Below are 24,262 nucleotides of genomic sequence, written 5' to 3'. Positions count from 1 at the left end.
ACCCGTGGACTGTAGAGTACTTTTTTGATTATTCCCCACCCTTATTTAGATGTATTTGTTACACAATATTTTAGGATTAGGACTTGGGTTTTATACCATCCGCAGGCTGAGATTTCCCTAGGTTTAGGACTATCTTTGCTAACCACTGCTGCTTCTGCCCCACACCCCTGGACTGCACTGCCCTCTTCTGCAGCTACATTTGTTAGTGATTCTTCCATTTTGCTGTCACTTTTGAAGGACAGTGTAGTTGCATATCTGTCCAGGGTGTCAGCTGTTCTCAGTGCTTTGACGGTGTGATTACATTTCTCCTGACTCCTTTCCTTATTGTTGTTTTAAGAATACTCCCTTATCCTTGATTTCTGCAGTTTCTTTTTACTTGTGCAGGACTCATTTGCTTCTTGATTCCAAAGATGCATGCTTTTCATAAATTCTGGAAAAATGGGAGCTTTTTTCCCTACTCTGTTATGATCTTTTCCACACTCTGTTTTCTTCATCTGGGAATCCTGACCATCGGTTAGACAAGAAACTGCCTTTGGTTCTTTCCAAGTCACATCTCCTCCTCTCCCCCCGTGGTGTCTTGTTCTTTGTCTAAGTCTTTAATTTAAAAGTGCCTTTTTTTGCATTCTTCCAGATTGCCATTCTATTATCTCAAATTTATGGGATTCTAATTCTGTCTTGTTGTGTCTGTTGAGTCATGGGAATGTTTTCCAGTGCATGTTTAAATTATGGACTTAGGCTTAGCAGGATCTTTCTGTAAGATTTCTTTGTGGCTGTGCTGTGGGAACTCCTCTCTGGAGAGTTTGTGCTTGGCCGAGAGTGGTGGTAGTGGTGCCACATGAGCTTCAATGTTACTTTCATAACCTGAGGATTTCTGGACTTGCAGTAGCACATATTCAAACCCAGATCCTATCCTGAGTGGTATAGTGGTTCAGAGTTCAGGCCCTAAAGCCAGACCTCCTGTGTTTGAATCCTTGCTCTGTCACTTAATGCTCTGTGTAACCGTGGCAACTTACTTCTCACTCTCTGTTTCCGTTTCCTTATCTATAAAATGGGGATAATAAAACCTCTTCTATGGTGTAAAGAGGACATGAGTCACATACGTGTAAAGTTACTAGAACTGTGCCTAGTGCATTGTAAATATGATATAGATATTAACTTTTTCAGAACTTTGGGGGAGGGTAGTTTGCCTTTGGATCTGCAGGTAAATTATTTTTAGTATGTTCTTTTTCTGAGATGCTCCATTCTTTTATTTAGTATATTCCTTTTCCAAGGATGCTCTTCAAGAGCACTGGCTGTCTTGGGTGAAAGAGATCCTTTCAGTTTGAACTCCCTACTTAGTATCTGGCCAGATCTCTGTGTTCTGTTCCTGTGAGGGGATTAAAGCCTAGGGCCTAAGGGTACTGAGATGGTTCCCTTCCCTTCTTCCTTTTCCTTCGGCAGTCAGCATCATGCAGGTTCACGCTCCTGGTTTTCTTCTTCCATTTCTGGCACTTGAAAATTTCCTTTTCTTGTTTATGAGCTCCGTTTCACATTTAAAACATTACGTGTTACACGTTCATTTTGTGTTTTTACAAAAGGGATTTTATGTATTCTTATTTATCATATGCCCTCAGGCAGAAGTTTTAATTTGGTATCTAGTATTTTCTATATTGGTTTGTCTGGCATACTTATTCACAATCTTAGATAATATAGTATTTTAGTTATGTATAATTTACATAGAGGGAAATATTTTTGAATGCTAAAAACTATAGTGAAAATAATATATGCAGAAATGATAACATTTTATTTCTATTTCTTAATATTTATGAAACTGGAGTGTGGTTGAAATATTTATTGCCTTGGGATTTATGAATCTAATTCAGTGCATTTTCTATTTAGTTTTCTTTTGCCAGAAGAAAATGTTTGCAACGAGGTACTGGTAAAGTCTCAGTTTGTTGCTTGTATGGCTACTTGTCATTCACTCACAAAGATTGAAGGAGTGCTTTCTGGTGATCCACTTGATCTGAAAATGTTTGAAGCCATTGGATGGGTAAGTTCAATATTTTGAAGCACATGTAACTTTAAGGAAAATAATTGTAAAAATTACCTTACAGAAGGAGATTTTTTTTCTGCTGGGTGTTTTAATAACAGGTTTATCTCATACCATAAAAGGAACTGTGTAATTTCTAAAGATATGTCACTGGAAAAAGATTTATAATTGTGTAAAAAAGTGTCTGTTTTAGTTAAATTAACTCAAACACCTTTATAAAAGAGGATGATCTGCTCAGGTACCTGCTTTATGTTTATAACAGAAACCAGCTATCCCTGACTTGGGGCAGTAAGCCCGAGTCAGTAAGATGATCTTTAGCAGCAACAATTTGTTGATCATGGGTGAAAAATATAGCCCTGTGTGTTCAGTGTACTTTTGTCTCCATTTTCTACTTCTGTGTTCTCACACACTATACAAACACATAAATTTGTTTACAGCTTTTTATTTGTTTTGATGTTGATCATTTTAATTTGAGTGCTTGCTATGTTTTCTGGTTACCATTTCACAGCAATAATAAGTTTGTTTTTGAAGTTCCTTCTGGCTTCTGAATTATTTTCTCTGGGCCAGTTTTCTTTTTCCCTCCCTACGCTTGGTCTTTTTCCTTCATGCTTTGGGTTCTCATTATACATCTTTATGGTACTTCTGTATTTAAGATTGAAGGTTTGATTTGATAATTCTGGGTAGCTGCAGTCAGGTTTTTCTCCTGCCGGTAGCGAGTTAGTCTGTTTTCCGGAGTTGTGTCTCCCGGGAGAGGGAAGGCTGACCAGGGGGAGCTCCCTGTGTGCTGAAGGTGAGGTCTCTTGAGCATGTGTGCCTTCGTCCAGAGTTGCGGGGTTAGCCTTTTAGGTTCCTCTCCTCACCTGCTCCTACTGTGCCTGCCCAGGCAGAGCTGCGTTCTGGAGTGCCGACCCTCACATTAGCAGCCCTTCCTCCTCTCAGGTAGGTAGTTCTCTCTCTAGACAGTGACCCTTGATTTTGTTTTTTGTTTTTGTGCTTAGTTCCACTATTCTGGCTGTTAAGAAATATACCTCTCCTGAATGTCTGCTTTTTATTCTGGGTACTTTTTCTTCCATTGCTGTATCCATCAACATGTTTCACTTTACCTTTTACTTTTATATTTGAAATCCTTTTCCTTTTTTTAACTTTGTTTGCTTCTGTAGGTTTATTTCTTTTCTTTTCTTTTTTTTTTTTTTCTTGTGTGTGTATTAATGTTTTGAAAGGGAGGAAGATGAATAGCTAGGTTAGTGTTTGGCCATCTTATGATAGCCCAAAGTAAATATTTGTTTAATTTGCAAAAGGCCCACAAAGAATAATTTACAAGAGTAAAGCAAAATAGGATGGATCATCTTTGTTGTTTAAAACTTCTCTCCAGCAGAGGAGATTTTCAGTAGATTTAGTGTTCTGTTTGTGGGTCTTCAACAACAACAACAACACTGGTTTTGTAATTAAGTTTGTATGGTAGCATGTTTTGTTGACTCTGAGATGCCTTGATGCTTGATCTTACCACAAAATATCAATGGAATGTTTCCACATAACCAAACACTACTATTATGTGATGTGATCCATGCCATATAAGATACATCTCAATTTCAGAGATGTTAAAATATGGCTAATTGGACACAGTTCTCTTCCACTTAATTTTCCCATTGGTTGCTTGCTTCATTTTTAAGTCAAATTAGTTTATTGTTTCTTGGTATATGTGTATTTAATACAAGTTTTTGTTGGAATTAATTTCACCAGAAATAAATGTTTTTAAATTAAATTTCAAGCAGTTAGGATAGTAGTATCTTAACCGTAAATGTTCAGTCTGAAACACTAAACTCAAATCTTTATACATCAATGTGTATTCGATCCAGCGGTTCTACTTATCATATCTGAGCTCCATATACTTTTTACTTTTTTAATTTAAATTCAATTTAATTAACATATAGTATAGTATTAGTTTCAGGGGTAGAATTTAGTGATTCATCAGTTGCACATGACACCCAGTGCTTAGAGCTACCCTATGACCCAGCAATTGAACTACTGGGCTAGGTATTTACCCCAAAGATACAGATGAAGTGAAACACTGGGACCCCTGCACCCCAGTGTTCACAGCACCAATGTCCACAGTAGCCAAACTGGAAGGAGCCTCGGTGTCCATCGAAAGATGAATGGATAAAGAAGCTGTGGTCTATATACACAGTGGAATATCACTCAGCCATCAGAAGACATGAACACCCACCATTTGCTTTGACATGGATGGACTTGGAGGGTATTATGCTGAGTGAAATAAGTCAATCGGAGAAGGACAATCATCATATGGTCTCACTTACATGTGGAATATAAGAAATAGTGAAAGGGATTATAAGGGAAAGGAAGGGAACTGAGTAGGGAAAATTACAGAGGGAGACAAACAATGAGAGACTCCTAACTCTGGAAAACAAACACAGGGTTGCAGAAGGGAAGGTGGGTGGGTGGGGGAATGGGGTAACTGGGTGACAGGCAGTGAGGAGGGTGTTGGGCGTTGTAGTATATGTTGGCAAATTGAATTTAAATTAAAAAAAAAAAGACCCTGCTTATTACATCAAGTGCCTCCTTAATGCCCCTCACTGACCTCCCCTCCAATAACCCCAAGTTTTTCCTATAATGGAAAAACTCCCTCCCTCTCTTTTTTATCTTATTTTTTCCTTCCCTTCCCCCCATGTTCATGTTTCTTAAATAGGAGTGAAATCGTATGGTATTTATCTTTCTTTGACTGACTTATTTCACTTAGCATAATACCCTCTAGTTTCATTCACATCATTGCAAATGGCAAGATTTCATTCTTTTTGATGGCTAACATTTTATTGTAAATATAACCATATCTTGATCCATTCATCTGTCAATGGACATCCGGGATCTTTCCATATTTTGACTATTGGGGAAATTGCTGCTATAAATACTGGGTTGCATGTGCCCCTGTTTTTGTATCCTTTGGATAAATATCAGTGCAATTGCTAGGTCGTAGGGTAGCTCTAGTTTCACCTTTTTTTTTTTTTTTTGAGATTGTATTTATTTATTCATGAGAGACACACACAGAGAGAGAGAGAGAAGCAGAGACACAGGCAGAGGGAGAAGCAGGCTCCATGCAGGGAGTCTAACGTGGGACTCGATCCTGGGACTCCAGGATCACGCCCTGGGCTGTAGGCAGCACTAAACCGCTGAGCCACCCGGCTGCCCTATTTTCACCTTTTTATGAACCTTAATACTGTTTTCCGGAGCGGCTGCACCAGTTTGCATTCCCACCAGCAGTTGTAAGAGGGTTCCCCATTCCACTCATCCTCCTTCGCCAACATCTGTTGTTTCCAGAGTTGTTAATTTTAACCATTCTTACTGGTGTGAGGTGATATCATTGTGGTTTTGATTTGTATTTCTCTGATGCTGAGTGATACTGAGCATTTGTTCGTGTGTCTCTTAGCCATTTTTTTTTTTTTTAAGATTTTATGTATTTGAGGGAGGGAGAGAGAGCGTGAACAGGGAGGAGAGTGGAGAAACGGAGAAGCAGACTCCTTGCTGAGCTAGGAGCTGGATGCGGGGCTCGATCCCAGGACCCTGGGATTGTGACCTGAGCCGAAGGCAGATGCTAACGGACTGAGCCACCCAGGCGCCTTTTGTATGTCTTCGGAGAAGTGTCTGTTCATGTCTCCTGCCAATTTCATGTCTGGATTTTTTCTTTTTTGGGTGTTGAGTTTGATAAGTTCTTTATAGATTTTGAATACTAGTCCTTTATCTGATAATGTCATTCGTGATTATCTTCTTCCATTCTGTAGGTTGCCTTTTAGTTTTGTTGACTGTTTCCTTGCCTTGCAAAGTCTTTTATCTTGATGAAGTCCGAAGATAGTCCATTTTTGCTTTTGTTTCCCTTGCCTCTGAAGATGTGTCTAGCAAGATGCTGCTGCAGCTGGGGTCAAAATGGCTGGGATTTTGATCAATTCCTGTCTCATGTTTAGGTCTTTCATTCATTTTGAATTTATTTTTGTGTATGGCGTGAGTGGTCCAGTTTCTTTCTTCTGCATGTGGCTGCCCAGTTTTCCCAACATCATTTGTTGAGGAGACTTTTTTCCGTTGTATATTCTTTCCTGCTTTGTTGAAGATTAGTTGACCATAGAGTTGAGGGTCCATTTCTGGGTACTCCATTCTGTTCCATTGATTTATGTGTCTGGTTTTTGTGCCAGTGCTATACAGGCTTGATGATTACAGCTTTGTAGTAGAGCTTGAAGTCCGGAATTGTGATGCTTCCAGCTTTGGTTTTCTTTTTCAACATTCTTTTGGCTATTTGGGGTCTTTTCTGGTTCCACACAAATTGTAGGATTGTTTGTTCAGCTCTGTGAAAAATGCTGGTGGTATTTTTATAGGGATTGCATTGAATGTGTAGATTGCTTTGGATAGTATAGACATTTTAATGGTATTTGTTCTTCTAATCCACAAGCATAGAATGTTTTTTCATTTCATTGTGTCTTCCTCAATTTTTTTCATAAATGTTCTGTAGTTTTCAGAGTACATATCTCTTACAAACTCTTTGGTTAGGTTTATTCCTGGGTATCTTACGGTTTTTGGTACAATTGAGAATAGGATTGATTCCTTGATCTCTCTTTCTGCTGCTTCATTGTTAGTCCATGAGAGTGCAACAGACTTCTGTGCATTGATTTGATATCCTGCCACCTTGCTGAATTTTCCTGAATCAGTTCTAGCAATTATTTGCTGAAATCCTTTGGGTTTTCCACACAGAGTATCATGTCATCTGTGAAGAGTGAGAATTTGACTTCTTTGCCGATTTGAATGCCTTTTATTTCTTTTTGCTGTCTGACTGCTGAGGCTTGGACTTCTAGTACTATGTTGAATAACAGAGAGAGTGGACATCCTTGTCATATTCCTGATCTTAGGGGAAAAAGCTCTCAGGTTTTTCCCTTGAGGAGCATATTCGTTGTGGTCTTTTGTGTATGGCTTTTATGATGAAGTATATTCCATCTATCCCTATGTTGTGGAGGTTTTTGTTGTTTTTTTTTTTTTTTTAAATCAAGAAAGGGTGGTGTACTTTATCGAATTCTTTCTCTGCATCTATTGAGAGGATCATATGGTCCTTTTATTAATGTGGTGTATCACATTAGTTGATTTGCAGATGTTACACCATCCCTGCAACCCAGGAATAAATCCCAGTTGGTTGTGGTGAATAATCCCTTTAATGTACTGTTGGATCCTGTTAGCTAGTATCTTGGTGAGAAGTTTTGCATCTGTGTTCATCAGAGGTATTGGTCTGTAATTCTTTTTTTAGTGGGGTCTTTGTCTAGTTTTGGGATCAACGAAATACTGGCCTCCTAGAATGAGTTTGGAAGTTTCCCTTCCAGATTTATTTTTTGGAATGTTTCAGAAGAATAGGTATTAAGTCTTCTTTTTTTTAATTTTATTTATTTATGATAGTCACAGAGAGAGAGAGAGAGAGAGAGAGAGAGAGAGAGAGACAGAGACATAGGCAGAGACATAGGAAGAGGGAGAAGCAGGCTCCATGCACCGGGAGCCTGACGTGGGATTCGATCCCGGGTCTCCAGGATTGCGCCCTGGGCCAAAGGAAGACGCCAAACCGCTGTGCCACCCAGGGATCCCTAAGTCTTCTTTATTTTTATTTTTTTTTTCCTAAGTCTTCTTTAAATGTTGGGTAGAATTACCCCTGGGAAGCCATCTGCCCCGGACTCTTGTTTGTTGGGTGATTTTTGATTACTGATTCAATTTTTTTGTGATTATGGGTGTGTTCTGGTTTTGTATGTCTTCCTGTTTCAGTTTTGGTAGTTCATATGTTTTTTAGGAATTTGTCTGTTTCTTATAGATTGCCTAATTTGTTGACATAATTGCTCATAATATTCTCTTGTGGTAGTTTGTATTTCTTTGGTGATGGTTGTGATCTCTCCTCTTTCATTCATGATTTTATTTATTTGGATCCTTTCTCTTTTCTTTTTGATAAATATGGCAAGGGATTTATCAGTCTTGTTAATTCTTTTAAAAAACCAGCTCCTAGTTTTGTTGATCTGTTCTACTATTTTTTGTTGTTGTTGTTGTTTTTTATCATTGACATCTGGTCTAATCTTTATTATTTCTCTTCTGCTAGGTTTAGGATTTATTTGCTGTTCTTTTTCCAGCTTTTTTTGGGTGTGAGGCTAGTTTGTGTATTTGAGATTTTTCTTGTTTCTTGAGAAAGGCTTGTATTGCTATATCCTTCTCTTGTAGGGACGCCTTTGCTGCCTCCCAAAGGCTTTGAACTGTCGTGTTTCATTTGCTCCCATATATTTTTAAATTCTTCTTTAATTTCTTGGTTGACCCATTCTTTCTTTAGTAGGATGTTCTTTAGCCTCCATATATTTGTGGTCCTTGCAAATTTTTTCTTGTGATTGATTTCAAGTTTCATAACATTGTGGTCTGAAAATATGTGTGGTATGATCTCAGTCTTTTGTATTGGTTGAGTCCTGATTTGTGACCCAGTAAGTGGTCTATTCTGCAGACTGTTCTATGTGCACTTGAGGAGGATATGTATTCTGGTGCTTTGGGATGAAATGTTCTGAATATACCTGCTAATAAGTCCATCAGGTCCAGTGTGTCATATGTAATAAGGAAATTTCCTTAATCAGATAAGGAAAGCACTTATTTCTTTGTTGATCTGATGCTTAGATGGTTTGTCCATTGCTGTGAGTAGTGTTAAAGTCCTCTACTATTATTTTATTATCAGTGAATTTCTCTAATTTTGTTATTAATTGATTTATGTACTTGGTTGCTTCTAAATTAGGGGCATACATATTTGCAATTATTGGATTTTTTTTTAAGATTTTGTTTATCCATTCACAAGAGACACAGAAGGAGAAAGAGAGAGGCAGAGACACAGGCAGAGGGAGAAGCAGGCTCCATGCAAGGAGCCCGATATGGGACTCGATCCCAGGACCGCAGGATCACGCCCTGGACCAAAGGCAGATGCTAAACTGCTGAGCCACTCAGGGATCCCCAGCAATTATTGGATCTAATTGGATAGACCTTTTATTATGACATTAGTTTCCTCCATCTCTTATTACAGTCTTTGTTTTAAAATGTAGTTTATCTAATATAAGGGTGGCTACTTTAGCTTTCTTCTAATGTTCATTGGAATGATAAATGGTTCTCCACCCCCTCACTTTCAATCTGGAGCTGTCTTTGGGTCTAAAATGGGTCTCGTAAGCAGCATATCGATGGGTCTTGTTTTTTTTTTTTTTTTTAAATCCATTTTGATACCCTATATCTTTTGATTGGAGCATTTAGTCCATTTACATTCAAAGTAATTATTGAAAGGTAAGAATTTAGTGCCATTGTATTAAATGTTATGTCACTATTTCTGTAGAGTGTATCTGTTCCTTTCTGGTCTTTGTTACTTTTGGCCTCTCTTTCCACTCAAAGGGTCTTTAATATTTCTTGCAGGGCTGGTATAGTGTAGACAAGTTCCTTTAGTTTTTGTTTGTCTTAGAAACTCTTTATCTTTCCTTCTATTCTGAATGAAGACTTGCTGGATAAAGTAGTCTTGGCTGCATATTTTTCCCATTCAGCTTGTTGAATATCATGCCAGTATATGGTCTGGTCTCCTAGGTCTCTGTGAATAGGTCTGCTGCCAGCCTTGTGTTTCTACCCTTTTAGGTTTAGGACCTCTTGTCCTGAGCTGCTTTCAGGATTTTCTCTTCATATCTTTGTAATTTGCAAGTTTCACTAATATGTGGAGGTAGGTGACCTATTTTTGTTGATTTTGAGGGGAATTCTTTGTGCCTCTTGAGTTGAATGCCTCTTTCCTTACTCAGATTAGGGATGTTCTCAGCTGTAATTTGCTCAAGTAAACTTTCTACCCTCTTCTCCCATTCTTCAGGACCCCTATAAATACAGATATTATTTTGCTTTTTGGAATCGCTGAGTTCCCTACATCTGCCTTCGTGATCTAATAGTTTTCTTTCCCTCTTCTTTTCAGCTTCATTATGTTCCATAATTTTATTTTCTGTATCCTGGCTTTGTTCATCCTCATTTTTATGGCCTCCACTTGGAACTGCATCTTGGCTATAGCATTTTTAATTTTGGACTGACTAGATTTTACTTCTTTTATCTGTATAGTAAGGGATTTTCTAGTGTCTTCTATGCTTTTTTCAAGCCCAGCTAGTATCTTTGTAATAGTTGCTTTAGATTTTTTTTTTAAAGATTTTATTTATTTATTCATGAAAGACACGGATTGAGAGAGAGAGAGGCAGAGACACAGGCAGAGGGAGAAGCAGGCTCCATGCAGGGAGACAATGTGGGACTCGATCCCGGGACTCCAGGATCAGGCCCTGGGCTGAAGGCAGTGCTAAACTGCTGAGCCACCCAGGCTACCCTGTTTTAGATTTTAGTTCAGATATCTTAGTTATATTCATTTTGATTAAATATCTGGCTGTGACTACTACTTCCTATTCTTTTTTTGGGGGTGAATTTCTCTGTCTTGTCATCATCTGTCCAGAAAAGAAAAAAAGAAAAGGAAAAAAGACAAAAACTTCAGAAAGTGTTTCTGGTGTATGCTCTGTGTACTCTGCTGTTGTGTTTTCACTGCCCTTTCCCATCAGTCTGTTCTCTTTGGAGTTCATTCTTTATAGTGGGGAGTGTTTGGATCTCTGACTTGGTGTGCTTTGGTCTGTTTATTGATTTGAAAAGAAAATTAAAAAAAAAATAGCCTGATCCAAGACTAGAAAAGGAACAAAAATGGAAACAGACAAAAACTATAACCCTGTTTCCAAAGAATAAGAAGGAAAGAAGGGGAAAAAAGTAAGGAAAGAAGAAAAGAGACAAAAAATAAGACTGATCTAAAAAAATAAGGGAAGGAAATGAACAAACCAACAAATGAACAAAGATTGTAAGCCTCATACCAAAACAAAAAAAAAAAGAGAGAAAAGAAAAAGAAAAAAAAAAGAAATAGAAAAATAAAAAAAATTTTAAAAATTAAGAGGGGAAATAAAAGAAGCAAGCCTGATCTTATTTCCACCAGAAGCTGATGTTTGGGAGCACTTTTTAATCAGTAGACTTGGTCCATGAGGGTAGGGGGGGCGGGTTGTGTTGCTCTTCTGAGGGGAGCCTGCTGCGCTGCCTCACTAGCTGACTTGCCTTTTTAAAAATTCCCCTGCCAAGTGCAGGGGGATGGGATTTAGTATTGAGGGCTCCAGCCTCCTGGGGGGTGCGGTTTCTCTCTGAAGTCTGACTAAGCTGGTGGGGGGGGTGGGTAGATGGAGGAGGAACAATATGGTGTCACCCCACCCTCTTGTTCCTGGGGAAGGGAACTCCTGGCCATCCCTACTCAGGAGGCCTCTCAGGAAAGCAAATATTCTCCTGTGTCCCAGGCTTTGTCAGTTCCCTGATCTTGATCTGTCTGTTCATGGGCTGTAGGTGGCCCTGGCACCACAGATCTCCCGTATTTTTTTCTCTGGCTGGTGGTTGATATTCAAAACCCCATGTTTCAAAGGGCCTGACAAGGTGCAGACCCAGTCCCCTACCCTGGAGTAGAACCTTGTGGCACACCCAGCGCTGTCCTAACCCAGAAAAGCAGTCGCACAGTTCATGCATAGACGCTAGAGTTTATCGTGATGCACAGTGAAAAGCTGCAACCAGGTTACTTGCCATCTGTGTGCGAATTAGCCCCCTACTCTGTTCTGCCCCAGAAAAGCAGTCACACAGAGGATGAATCTATTATGGCAACAGCGAAAAGCAGCAGCCAGGTTATCTGCAGTTTGCTCATGTCTCTGCTTTCTGCTGCTCAGTCCTGTCCCAGAAAAGCAGGCACTTGGCATGCACTTGGTGGTTTAAGTCTATTGTGGCTCATAGGGAAAGGCTACTACAAGGTTATCTGCCCTCTGAGCATACCTCTGAGCACATGCTCTGTCCCTGTTGTGGAGCTCTGCTCAGTGGCTCCCAGCTGGCCTTTTGTCCTTGGAGAGGCAAAATACGCTCTTCCAAATGTACTCAGGGAAGGGGAGCAATCTTTCTCATTGCAACCCAGGGGATCTCTTCAGTGTTGTGTGTGGTTTTTTTTTTAAGATTTTATTTATTCATTCATGAGAAACACAGAGAGAGGCAGAGACAGAGGTGTAGGGAGAAGTAGGCACCCCCCCAGGACCCTGGGGTCACGACCTGAGACCAAGGCAGAGATGGCAGACGCTCAACCATGCTCAACCACTGAGCCACCAGTGCCCCTCTTCACAGCTTCTTGTGTGATCCCCAACTGCTGCACTGTCTCCTGCTTTCCTTCTTCCTGACTTTGATCTTCCAAAAACACGGTTCCCTCCCCTTCAGGGCCCCTGGGCTTTCTTCCCCTTTCCTCCCCCCCAGTTCATGGCTCTGAATCTCGCATCTGCCACGGTGCCTTCATCCTACTGTGCAGATTATTTTCTTTTTCTTTTTTTTTTTAATTTTTTAATTTATTTTTTATTTTTTATTTTTTAGATTATTTTCTTAATCCTTAGATCATATTCCTTCTTGTTCAGGATAGTTGGATGTTATCTAGCCGTGATCAGGGAAAAGGCAAACTCAGGCTCCCTCTACTCCGCCATCTTAACTCCCTTGCGCTCCATATACTTTTGAATTCTTTCCTGTTAGGAGAAAAGACTCCTTGGATGATAGATTATTTTTGCTACTGCAAGAATCTTCTGTGCTATTGTGTGTGTGTGTGTGTGTGTAAATAGTCTCTAAACCAGCAGGTTGTAGAAGCAAAACAAGAAGTTTTTCTCTTTGCTTTGTCTTTATTCCACTTCTAACCTCTGCTTCCCATCTTTCATAGGTTGCTAGCACTTTAATTTTGTTTATATTTTGCTCTACTTATATTAATGATCTAGTAGTGCTCATTTATTCCTTGGGTACTGACTTTTTTTTCCTTTTTTTTTTTTAACTGAAGATAGCCATATATATGTATATAATATATATATATTAAAGTAGAACCAGTGAATTGAATTTTATGAAGTAATATGCTGGATATTTTCCTTTCAGATTCTGGAAGAAGCAACTGAAGAGGAAACAGCACTTCATAATCGAATTATGCCCACTGTGGTTCGTCCTGCAAAACAGCTGCTTCCTGCATCCACACCTGCAGGAAACCAAGAAATGGTGCGAAATCATGTTAAGTTGGATAATACTGTTGATGCTCATGTTTAGTCCTCACTTTTTGAAATGTTGCTAGAAGATGAAATCACATGTCCTTTATTTGACTCATGTAGATACGAATATTTTAACTGCATTTATCCAAAACTACCTTGTGTATTGTAGACACTCTGTGTGAAACATTGAGATTCAATTATCTTTTTTTAGATTTTTATTTATTTATTCATGAGACACACACAGGGAGAGGCAGAGGTATAGTTAGAGGGAGAAGCAGTCGATGTCCGTCTGTCTATCCCCCGTCCCTGTGCCCCGTGTCCTGTGTTGTCCCCTGTCCTCCACCCCCCCCCCCCGCCACCCCCTGCAAGGAACCAGATGCTGGACTTGATCTGGGACTCTGGGGACTCCAGGATCATGAGCCAAGACAGACGGCAGGCGCTCAACCTTTGAGCCACCTAGGCGCCCGGGATTTAATTCTCATTATCATTACTTTTCCTTCCATTTATGGAGCAACTTAGTGCTTTGTCAATACACGGTGAATAATCCTTTTAAATTGCATCTTTTTCTCAGGATTTAGTAAAAAGAATATGTGAAAGGTTTTATTTTATTTGTTAAAGATTTTATTTATTATTTGAGAGAGAGCAAGAGAGCACAAGCAGGGAGAGTGAGAGGGGGAAGCAGGCTGCCTGCCGGGATCCTGATGCAGGGCTCCATCCCAGAACCCCAGGATCATGACACCAGCTGAAGGCAGGTGCTTAACTGACTGAGCCACCCATGTGTCCTGAAAGGCTTTATTTTTAGGTGAATTTCAAATTATGTTCCTACTTAGTTTATTTTAGTACTTAATATGTTAATGATAGGAAAATACTTGAAAATATTCAAGAATATATATTTTTTAAATGCTAGGAAGTTAGAGAAGCAGTCTTGAAATTGACTTTGAAATAATGGAAGCTCCTTGCTATTTTTAAAATGTCTTGAGGGTGTATCAAGTTTTGTTTTTCTTTTAACTCGAGTATGTTAACGGACCTGATCTATACTATTTTTTTATTCTTTTTTCTTTGTTTTATTTTTAGGAACTGTTTGAACTTCCAGTAAGTAAAGAATGTTAACTTGTTACCTAAGTATACATGCTTTAATTCTAAAAAAAAAAAAAAGTAAATGCTTTGCATCTTTTGAAATTACATAGGCTATTTATGAGATAGGAATTGTTCGCCAGTTCCCATTTTCTTCTGCTTTGCAACGTATGAGTGTGGTTGCAAGGGTGCTGGGGGATAAGAAGATGGATGCCTACATGAAAGGAGCACCTGAAGTCATTGCCAGTCTTTGTAAACCTGAAACAGGTAAGGAAGCAACTAGGCTTTGAGTAAAATTCTTATATTTGTATGTACTTGTATTTGCAATTTTAACAATGACATTTACTTTTTCCTTTTTAAAAGTTCCTGTTGATTTTGAAAAAGTTTTAGAAGATTACACTAAACAGGGCTTCCGTGTGATTGCTCTTGCACACAGAAAATTAGAGTCAAAACTGACATGGCATAAAGTACAGAATATTAGCAGGTAAGGTTGATGAATGGGTTTTCTGCAGTTTTTCCAGTAATGTTTTCCATATAGAAATTTCTGTATGTTGCAAGTATTTATTAAATATTTATGAAATGTATACAACTATACCTAATGCAGTGTTTTGTTTTAGGTGTTTGAGATACAAGCACAATTCTTCAGAATTCTTCTCTGTTAAATATTTATTTAGTGCCTACTATGTGTCAGGCATGTTCTAGGAATAGAACTATGTTTTCAAATGTAAACATAATTCTCTTATAGTTTGTTTTTCCCAAATAATCTACTTGGTTATGCCCAGAGGTTGGAACCAAGTACTATTTTGGTCAGAATATATTGAGTCACAATAACCGTACCAGTCCCCCCTTTCTGGAACAACTCCCAAAGGTCGAATGACATTTCACATCATCACATTTCCTTTTTTCCAGTCTTTCTGTTTCTCTTCCACAGTGTCTCCAGAGAGCTTTTTAACATTCAGATCTGGGGATCCCTGGGTGGCTCAGCGGTTTAGCGCCTGCCTTTGGCCCAGGGCGTGATCCTGGAGTCCCGGGATGGAGCCCCACATCGGGCTCCCGGCATGGAGCCTGCTTCTCCCTCCTGTGTCTCTGCGCCTCTCTCTCTCTCTCTCTCTCTCTCTCTCTCTCTCTCTCTCTCATGAATGAATAGGAATGAATGAATGAATAAATAAATAAATCTTTAAAAAAAAAACCATTCAGATATAATACCAGGTCCTACCTAATATTCTCGTAAATGGCTTCCCATCATGCGGTGGAAGGGTTCACCATCAGGGATATGCATCAGGAAAGAAACAACAAAACGCATAACACTTCATTTGAAAAGAAAGAGAAAGTGTTAGAAGAAATAATCAGAAAGAGACATACAAATGGCCAATGAACACATGAAAATGGTAGTATACTTTATTTAGATCTTTGGAGAATTACAAGATAAAACCACAGTGAGATATCACTTCTTTCCTGAGGTTGGTGAAGTTGAAAAGATTGATAATACCAAGTGTTAGTGAAGGCTTGAGAAAATTTTAATGACATACAGCTACTACACTATTGTAGATTCATAATGAACATGTGTAATACCTATCAAAATTTAAATGTGCTTATACAATTTGACCCAGCAAGTGCAATTCTGGGAATCCAGCTTAAAGAGCTATTTCTACAAGTGTATAAGGTTCAGGTTGAAATAGTGTCAATAACATAACCAATAGGGCAGTGGCTAAATTATGGACTGTTAACACTTCTATTAATTATAGCTTTTCTTGCTATGTGAAAGTGAAGTGTTCTTGTGAAGCTATTCCTAAGCCAAAATGCCTTAAAGTGAAGAAACAGTTTAATTTACGTGGACAAAATTTTGAGTATTTCCGACTCCAAAAATAAGCTTTTCTGATACCTTAGGACACATCTTCCTTCCTTCCTTCCTTCCTTCCTTCCTTCCTTCCTTCCTTCCTTCCTTCCTTCCTTCCTTCCTTCCTTCCTTCCTTCTTACCATATCTCTTTTTTTTTATTGGAGTTCAATTTGCCAACATTTAGCATAACACCCAGTACTCATCCCGCTGTGCCCCCTCAGTGCCCGTCACCCAGTCACCCCAACCCCCTGCCCACCTCACTTTCCACTACCCCTTGTTCATTTCCCAGAGTTAGGTGTCTCTCATGTTTTGCCACCTCCTCACTGATATCTATTTTCACTCATTTTCTCTCTTTTCCCTTTCCCTTTCACTAATTTTTATATTCCCCAAATGAATGAGACCATATAATGTTTGTCCTTTCTGATTGACTTATTTCACTCAGCATAATACCCTCCAGTTCCATCCACGTCAAAGCAAATGGTGGGTATTTGTCGTTTCTAATGGCTGAGTAATATTCCATTGTGTACATAGACCACAGCTTCTTTATCCATTTATCTTTCGATGGACACTGAGGCTCCTTCCACAGTGTGGCTATTGTGGACATTGCTGCTATAAACATCGGGGTGCAGGTGTCCTGGCATTTGACTGCATCTGTATCTTTGGGGTAAATCAGGACACTGATGCAGGCACAGAATAAGTCAGGATAGAACAAGATGCTCACAGACACTGTTCAAAGCTGTGTGGTGGCTCTATGTTGAGATGCTGATTGTAATTCCCAGGGAAGGAGCTGGGAGCACCATTCTCACTGCTCAGGAGTCCATTGCTTCTGAAATGATCCACTGCAAAACATGCTAAATGCTAAGTTTGCCTTTTGCCCTTTCTTTCTTGAAAGCAAAAAATCCTGTTCAATTTCTTTCAGTTAGTGAAAACAAGTATTAATATAGGTCTTTCATAAAGTAAAGTGACCTAATGGAAGCTTTTGGAAAGTGGGAGATAGATACCTGTATTTTCAGGCACACTAAGTGAAAAGAATTAGGGCAGTGTTCAGAGTACAGTCTTGTTTTTCTGAATGAGAACTGAAGGAGTGGAATGGATAGCCCAATAGCTAAAAGGAAAAACTATGTTCAGAATTCTATTAACACAATATTTGGGGGATGTGGTTTATGCATGAACATTTAAAGAAAAAAAAAGCAATAGCCAGATGATCTGATGGATATGCTTCTTTGGGAGGTACACATGTAAAATACTCTCTTCTGATTCTTGTGAAGGGGCACATTAGGCTCTTTCTCTGCAGCTTTACCTTTTGCCATTTTCCCCCTTAAAGTCTAACTACTGATTTTCTTTAGTTCTTGAGCTTCTCCTATTCAGATCTCCTTTCATGCCCTTGAGTAGGCTATTCCTTCTCTGCACAGAACTTTCTCTACTCCCCTTCTTCCACATCTTTCAACCAAGACCTTCTCTGTCTTTCCATTCTATCTTACAGGGGCAAGTTTTGGCATTTCTCTTACAGCTTGAACCTTTATATCTTCAGCAGAATATTACTTTATTCATTCATTAGGGGACAAAGTTTCCATGACCTGTGTCATTCATTGGAGAATTAGGAAAACAGTAGCAGCCAAAAAACTAGCAGATCATGGGAAAATGGCTACATTGCTTAGACCCTAGAGTTTCACATTGGTACAGCTTTGTTCCCTGAAATGCATTTTTAGAGTTCAAGATTTATTTCTACTATCAACCACCAGCAGTGTCATTTGTATGGTTTCTAAACGTTTTTTTAAGAGCACAACTTTTTTTTTTTTTTTTAAGATTTCATTTATTTTCGTAAGAAAGAGAGAGAGGGAGAAGCACAAGCCGGGGGAAGGGCAGAGGGACAGGGAGAAGCAGACTCCTCGCTGAGCAGGGAGCCCCATGTGATTTGGGGCTCGATCTCAGGACCCTGAGATCATGACCTGAGCCAAAGGCAGACAGCTTAACTAACTGAGCCTGCAGTCCCCCCCAACTGTTCTTTAATACCTTTACCGTCCATAGTTATAAATTATATTTCAAAGGTTGTTTTTAGAGCTGTGTATTTAAAGTGCCTTTATTGAATTTTGCGTCAAAAAACCACTTGGGGGCAGTTCCGGTGCAGCGGTTTAGCACCTCCAGCAGCCCTAGGCGTGATCCTGGAGACCCTGGATCGAGTCCCACGTCAGGCTCTCTGCATGGAGCCTGCTTCTCCCTCTGCCTGTGTCTCTGCTTCTCATTCTCTCTCTGTGTCTCTGAATAAATAAATTAATTAAAAAAAAAACAAAACCACTTGGTTGGGACGCCTAAGTGTGGCTCAGTGATTGAGCATCTGCCTTTGACTCGGTGTGATCCCAGAGTCCTGGGATCAAGTCCTGCATCAGGCGTCATGCATGGAGCCTGCTTCTCCCTCTGCCTGTGTCTCTGCCTTTCTCTCTGTATCTCGCATGAATAAATAAATAAAATCTTTAAAAAAAACTTTAAAAAAAGAATACAGTCATCTCCATGATATTTTTGTATGCACCTCTCTTTTTATTTTTATTTTTATTTTTATTTTTTTGCACCTATTTTTTTAAAAGACTATTTATGTATTTGACTGAGAGAGAGAGAGAGGACGGACAAGGGAAAGAATCCCAAGCAGAATCTCCACTAAGTGCAGGGTTCGATCTCACAACCCTGAGATCATGACTTGAGTCGAATTAAAGAGTTGGATGCTCGACCAACTGAGCCTCTGAGCCTCTGAGCCTCTGCATGCATCTCTTTGCTGGCATGTTTGTTTTCTCACAAAAACTCCATGAGTAGAGATCATACCTTTTCATCTTTGACTTCCCAATGACTAGTAGTACTACTTGTGCAGAGTAGATAACTCAACTTTTGAAGGAATAGCCTCTTAATAGCTATTGAATATTAATAAATATTTTAAGAGCCCCATCTCTGGGACCCATTGTAGATCTTATTGTCAGACTGCTAAATAGTTTTTGTATCATACTTCCAAGATTGAGAATTTGATTATGAGTCCTTTAAAAATCATCAAAGGCTTGATAGTGAATTCACTATAACTGTTTTGAATGTGATGTGGTCAAGGTTTTCCTTTTCTTGTTAATATTTATGTTAGGGTACACTGAGGGGGGCAATAAAGCATAGATTTATTTATGCTTACTCATTTTGTGGGTAGAATACAAGGTGAACATTTGTTAGTACTACAGATGTTTAGTGTCTTACAAAGATGGCATTTCCAAATTATCCTTATTTCTCACATTTCAGAGGGTAAAATTTTATGTTACAATGTAACTCTTGGGAATTATTTTTACAGATGCAATATTTTTGAGATACTGAACGCAAACACACATTTATGGTTTATGGTTTATTCAACATATAAAATGTTTCAATTTGTAAATTATGGGTATTTTAAACTGCCTTATTTATTTATTATTTATTTATTTATTTATTTTTCAAAGATTTTATTTATTCATGAGAGAGAGAGAGAGAGGCAGAGACACAGGCAGAGGGAGAAGCAGGCTCCATGCAGGGAGCCCGATGTGGGACTCGATCCCGGGTCTCCAGGATCAGACCCTGGGCTGAAGGCAGGCGCTAAACCGCTGAGCCACCCGGGCTGCCCTGCCTTATTTATATAAAGAAAACAGGATCTGTTCTGTGGACTGAGCTATTATGTGTTAAAATTTCTTTTTCTGCAGAGACGTCATTGAAAACAACATGGATTTTATGGGATTAATTGTAATGCAGAACAAATTAAAGCAAGAAACCCCTGCAGTACTTGAAGATTTGCATAAAGCCAACATTCGCACTGTCATGGTCACAGGTTAGACATTATAGAAGGACACAGGAAAAATTGAGAGTTCAGGTTATGGGATATTGTGGAATGATCAGTTATGAAAGTATATGGTGGCTCCATCCTACCTTGTCCCATTGTAGCTCAGAATGTTTTTTAAAGGTATAAGATAACTTTGCAGTACTCTTTTGAGGGCTAGCAAATTCTGTTTCTAGAAGTAGTAAAATGGTGGAGGGCATTTTGAAAAAAATTTAGATTCATATTTTTTATAGCAGTTGTTGTATCTTGTGTTAGTTATTTGTAGATTTGTTTTCTCTACTAGAGCCTAAGATTCTAGGGGGTGAAGAGAATGTTTTGTTCATTTTGGGGGTCTCCTGTAATTTTTAGAACTGTGCCAGATGGATGGAAAATGTTTAATAATATTTGTTAGAATTATATTTTTATGTATAAAAGTATGTTTATTATCATTGCTTGAATTCATACTAGTGAAAATAGCCATTGTTTGATTGGTTTTTGATTTCTGATGACTATATCCAAATGATTTTCCTGGAATTATTATATTGTTGATATTAGATAATTCCCGTTCCTTAGCTCTGTGAAATTGTGGCAGCTCTTAAGTATTTTTTTCTTAGTACATAATCAGAATTAAGATTATCACTTTATGGCTCTTGTGTGTTTATTAAGACCTGTATGGAAAAGGCAATTGACAATTTATTTATTTTTTTTTAATTGTTTGTTTTAGACTCTGAGATCAATGTAATAGCATACTTATTTACCACTGTGTAGCTCAAGTAAAGAAATTTAATAGCATCCCAGCAATTCCTTGGTTCTAATGATTCCTCCTTCAAAACACTTTCCCTCTCAGTCTCTTCCCCTCTTTCCCTGCCATGACAGACTGTGGCCTTGTGTCCCACAGAAATAGTATGTGGGAACTGGGGGGACAGAAGGCCTATTACCCTTCAGTTCTGGCAGCAGTGGCCTTTCCCTGCCTCTCACATATATTTATATTTTCTTGATCCTGTTATTTCAGGGCTTTCTTTTCTCCTTTTCATGATGGAGAGGATGTCTGTTTTCTCTTCCTATCTTGTAAAGATTGTATTCTTGTTACCTTATCATTTTACTTCTGTAATCCATTCTTTTTTTTTCCTGTGATATTAGGTATTCTTATACAGACCATCAGTCACTCCTAAGTTATTTCAACTAATATTTTTTGAGCACCTGCTATGTGTATGGCACTGTGCCAGGTGTTGATGGTTACTACTAGTGCATGACTGAAAAAGATTCACAATATATCTGGCTTTAAAAATTGTAGGTGAGAATGGTCTGACTGTTAAGCATATGTGTGCTTCCGTTATTTGAGGCTTCCTTTGAAAAGTATGTTTCAATTTTAATTATTTTTAAGCTCCAAGAGTAAGACTGTATATTATCTTCTTGCCAAGCCCAATCATAGATCTTCTTGATAAGTATTAATTGCTGAATACATTTATGAATACATTTATCTTCCTATTTTATTTGTATTTTCAATATTTTGAAAATTAGGTGACAACATGTTGACCGCTGTTTCTGTGGCTAGAGACTGTGGAATGATACTACCTCAGGACAAAGTTATTATTGCTGAAGCATTACCTCCAAAGGATGGGAAAGTTGCCAAAATAAATTGGCATTATGCAGACACTCTAACACAGTGCAGTAATTCATCAGCAATTGACTCAGAGGTAATGTCAAGAAGAATTTTCCCTTCTGAAGCTTGCTTGTTTGAATTTAGTCCGAAAAAATAAAGGTGGTGCATTAAAACAGAACACAACAAAAAACAAATGAAAACAGACACCTGGGCCACCTCCTCAGAGATTGATTCATTAGGATTCATTATCTTAAAAGATAATCCCAGATATTTATCCCGCTTTAATTTTTTTTTTAAGATTTTATTTATTTATTTATTCATGAGACACACAGAAAGAGAGAGGCAGAGACAGGCAGAAGCAGAGGGAGAAGCAGGCTCTATGCAGGGAGCCTGATGTGGGACTTGATCATACCCCGAGCTGAAGACAGGTGCACTTAACCGCTGAGCCACCCAGGCATCCCTTAATTTTTTTTTTTTTTAAGATTTATTTATTTCAGAGAATGAGAGTCCAAGAATTGGGGGAGGGGCAGCAGGAGAGAATCCTCAAGCAGACTCCCTCCCTAGCGTGGAGCCCATGAGATCATAACCTGGGTTGAAACCAAGAGCAGTTAACCACTCTTAACTGAACCATCCAGGTGCCCGTATCCTATTTTAAAGGTAATAATAAATGGTGCCAGTGGTCCATAATATTTAGTCCATGCATTATTTGAAACCAAAGCTGATTTTAGCCTTTTTTTTTTTTTAAAAAAAAACCACTAACGGTAGCTTGCCTTAAAATTTTCCTTTTACTTTTAACAAATGTTAAACTTTCATTGTTTTATGTAAAATATCAGATGAAAGACTTTAGCTTTAGATCAAATATATTTAAAATAGGATTTTGTTACTTGGTCTAGATGCCTAAATACGGTTTTGAATGTCTCATGCACAGGCTATTCCAATTAAACTGGTCCATGATAGCTTAGAGGATCTTCAGGTGACTCGTTATCATTTTGCAATGAATGGAAAATCATTTTCAGTGATATTGGAACATTTTCAAGACCTTGCTCCTAAGGTTAGTGGCTTAGGTTTATGTATGTATGTGTTCAAATGAAGATGTTGCAAACCATATTTTAAAGAAATTTGTATTTTTCCCAGTTGATGTTGCATGGCACTGTGTTTGCCCGTATGGCACCTGATCAGAAGACACAATTAATAGAAGCATTGCAAAATGTAGAGTAAGTATTGGTGGGGTTTTTTGTTTTTATGGATTATAATTTCATTTTCAAAATCAGAAAAATAATATTTCATGTGTATGGAGTTGTCACCTGTCAGTAGGTGATAACTCTAAGTGCCTTTTTAAAAGAGACTCATGTTCATTTATTTAGCTAAAGTATAATATCCATAATTCCTTTTCCAGGTAGTATCTGTAAGAAAGGCTTCATTCACCCAGCTTGTAACTTCATAGTTTCTATTAATAATTACGTTTATTTTTTATTTTATTTTTATTATTTATTTTATTTATTTATTTGTTTAAGTTTTAAACGGAGAAATCTTTACCAATAGCCTTAAAAGTAGTTTACTAAAGACTGTACAGACCCATGACCTTTGCTCTAAAATTAGGAAACTGAGATGCCAAATAAGAAACTTATTTGCCCAGCTTGTGACAGAAATGGGACAGTAACTCAGGTTATTTGGCTTGCAAGCTGGTGATGTTTGCAAAGCAACATGCCTTTGGTCATTGTGATAAATAGATTCTTTAGTTCCATTGGGGAGGTCTTGGTCTGTCAGCTCTTCATAATAAAATAACATATTGGGGAAATCTTAAGTTAAATGTTTGTTTTATAAAGGTAATCAAAATCTTAAAAAAGTAATCAAAATCTTAACCTAATTTTTGTTTCTCAGTTACTTTGTTGGGATGTGCGGTGATGGCGCAAATGATTGTGGTGTAAGTATGGTTTTTGTGATTTATAGTTCGTTCTTTAGCCTAAGTCATAGTCACAAAACGTAACCACTTTTCTTCTTCAACCATTAGGCTTTGAAGAGGGCGCATGGAGGCATTTCGTTATCAGAGCTCGAGGCTTCAGTGGCATCTCCCTTTACCTCCAAAACTCCTAGTATTTCTTGTGTGCCAAACCTTATCAGGTAGCACAAGTTGAAAATTTCACTATTATTTTTGTGGATTGCTCTAATAATATAGAAAAAATTATAGAAATTAATATGAGTTTGTTTTAATGATGTATTATTAGTATATTCGATCTGTAAGTTCACTAGCAATAGGTTGCAACTTCTCTTTCGGTTCTGCTTGGCTTTAGTTCTTTTGTTAGAAAAGTGCTTTGTTGTAGCTGTTGAATGTTGATGTTCATCTGTTAAGATGTAATTGTGATTTGGAAGAGTTCAAAATGCTTTTATTCACATGCCAACATTTGTTTTCACAGGGAAGGCCGTGCTGCTTTAATGACTTCTTTCTGTGTGTTTAAATTTATGGCTTTGTACAGCATTATACAGTACTTCAGTGTTACTCTGCTATATTCTGTGAGTACTGTCATTGCTTATAGAGATGGTGCTTTTATTAAGGCATTTGAACCAAAAAATTGAGTATGTTTGCATCCACTAAGTATGGAACTTACATAACTAGCCCCTATAAATTTTCATTTAGTTTATTATATTTCGAGTAGCAGCTTGAAAATCTCATTAGTCTAGAACAGTATTTTCTTTAACGTTGATGACTGGTTAGGACCCTATGAATAAAAGGTGATTGTAATTTTTTTTTCCTTTAGTGCAGATTGGGAATTCTTCAAAATGTCA

General features: G+C 38.3%; 1 protein-coding gene across 6 annotated transcripts in view; it reads left to right on the top strand.

Annotated features, from left to right (window-relative positions):
- Positions 1-24,262, top strand: part of ATP13A3 (ATPase 13A3) — an 89,657-nt gene that overhangs the window by 39,640 nt on the left and 25,755 nt on the right. For all 6 annotated transcript variants that reach the window (XM_055316090.1, XM_055316091.1, XM_055316086.1 and 3 more), the window contains 12 exons: positions 1,879-2,029; positions 13,046-13,162; positions 14,227-14,244; positions 14,340-14,493; positions 14,590-14,710; positions 19,763-19,887; positions 21,397-21,572; positions 22,407-22,529; positions 22,613-22,692; positions 23,360-23,402; positions 23,490-23,599; positions 23,893-23,989. In XM_055316090.1, the coding sequence (XP_055172065.1) occupies positions 1,879-2,029; positions 13,046-13,162; positions 14,227-14,244; positions 14,340-14,493; positions 14,590-14,710; positions 19,763-19,887; positions 21,397-21,572; positions 22,407-22,529; positions 22,613-22,692; positions 23,360-23,402; positions 23,490-23,599; positions 23,893-23,989 (1,315 nt within the window). The remainder of the gene's footprint in view (positions 1-1,878; positions 2,030-13,045; positions 13,163-14,226; positions 14,245-14,339; positions 14,494-14,589; positions 14,711-19,762; positions 19,888-21,396; positions 21,573-22,406; positions 22,530-22,612; positions 22,693-23,359; positions 23,403-23,489; positions 23,600-23,892; positions 23,990-24,262) is intronic.

Source organism: Nyctereutes procyonoides, unplaced genomic scaffold, assembly GCF_905146905.1.
Source record: "Nyctereutes procyonoides isolate TBG_1078 unplaced genomic scaffold, NYPRO_anot_genome, whole genome shotgun sequence".
NCBI classification, from domain to species: Eukaryota; Metazoa; Chordata; class Mammalia; order Carnivora; family Canidae; genus Nyctereutes; species Nyctereutes procyonoides.
The sequence above is the reverse complement of the archived record's forward strand: the minus strand, read 5'-3'. Positions and strand labels throughout refer to the sequence as shown.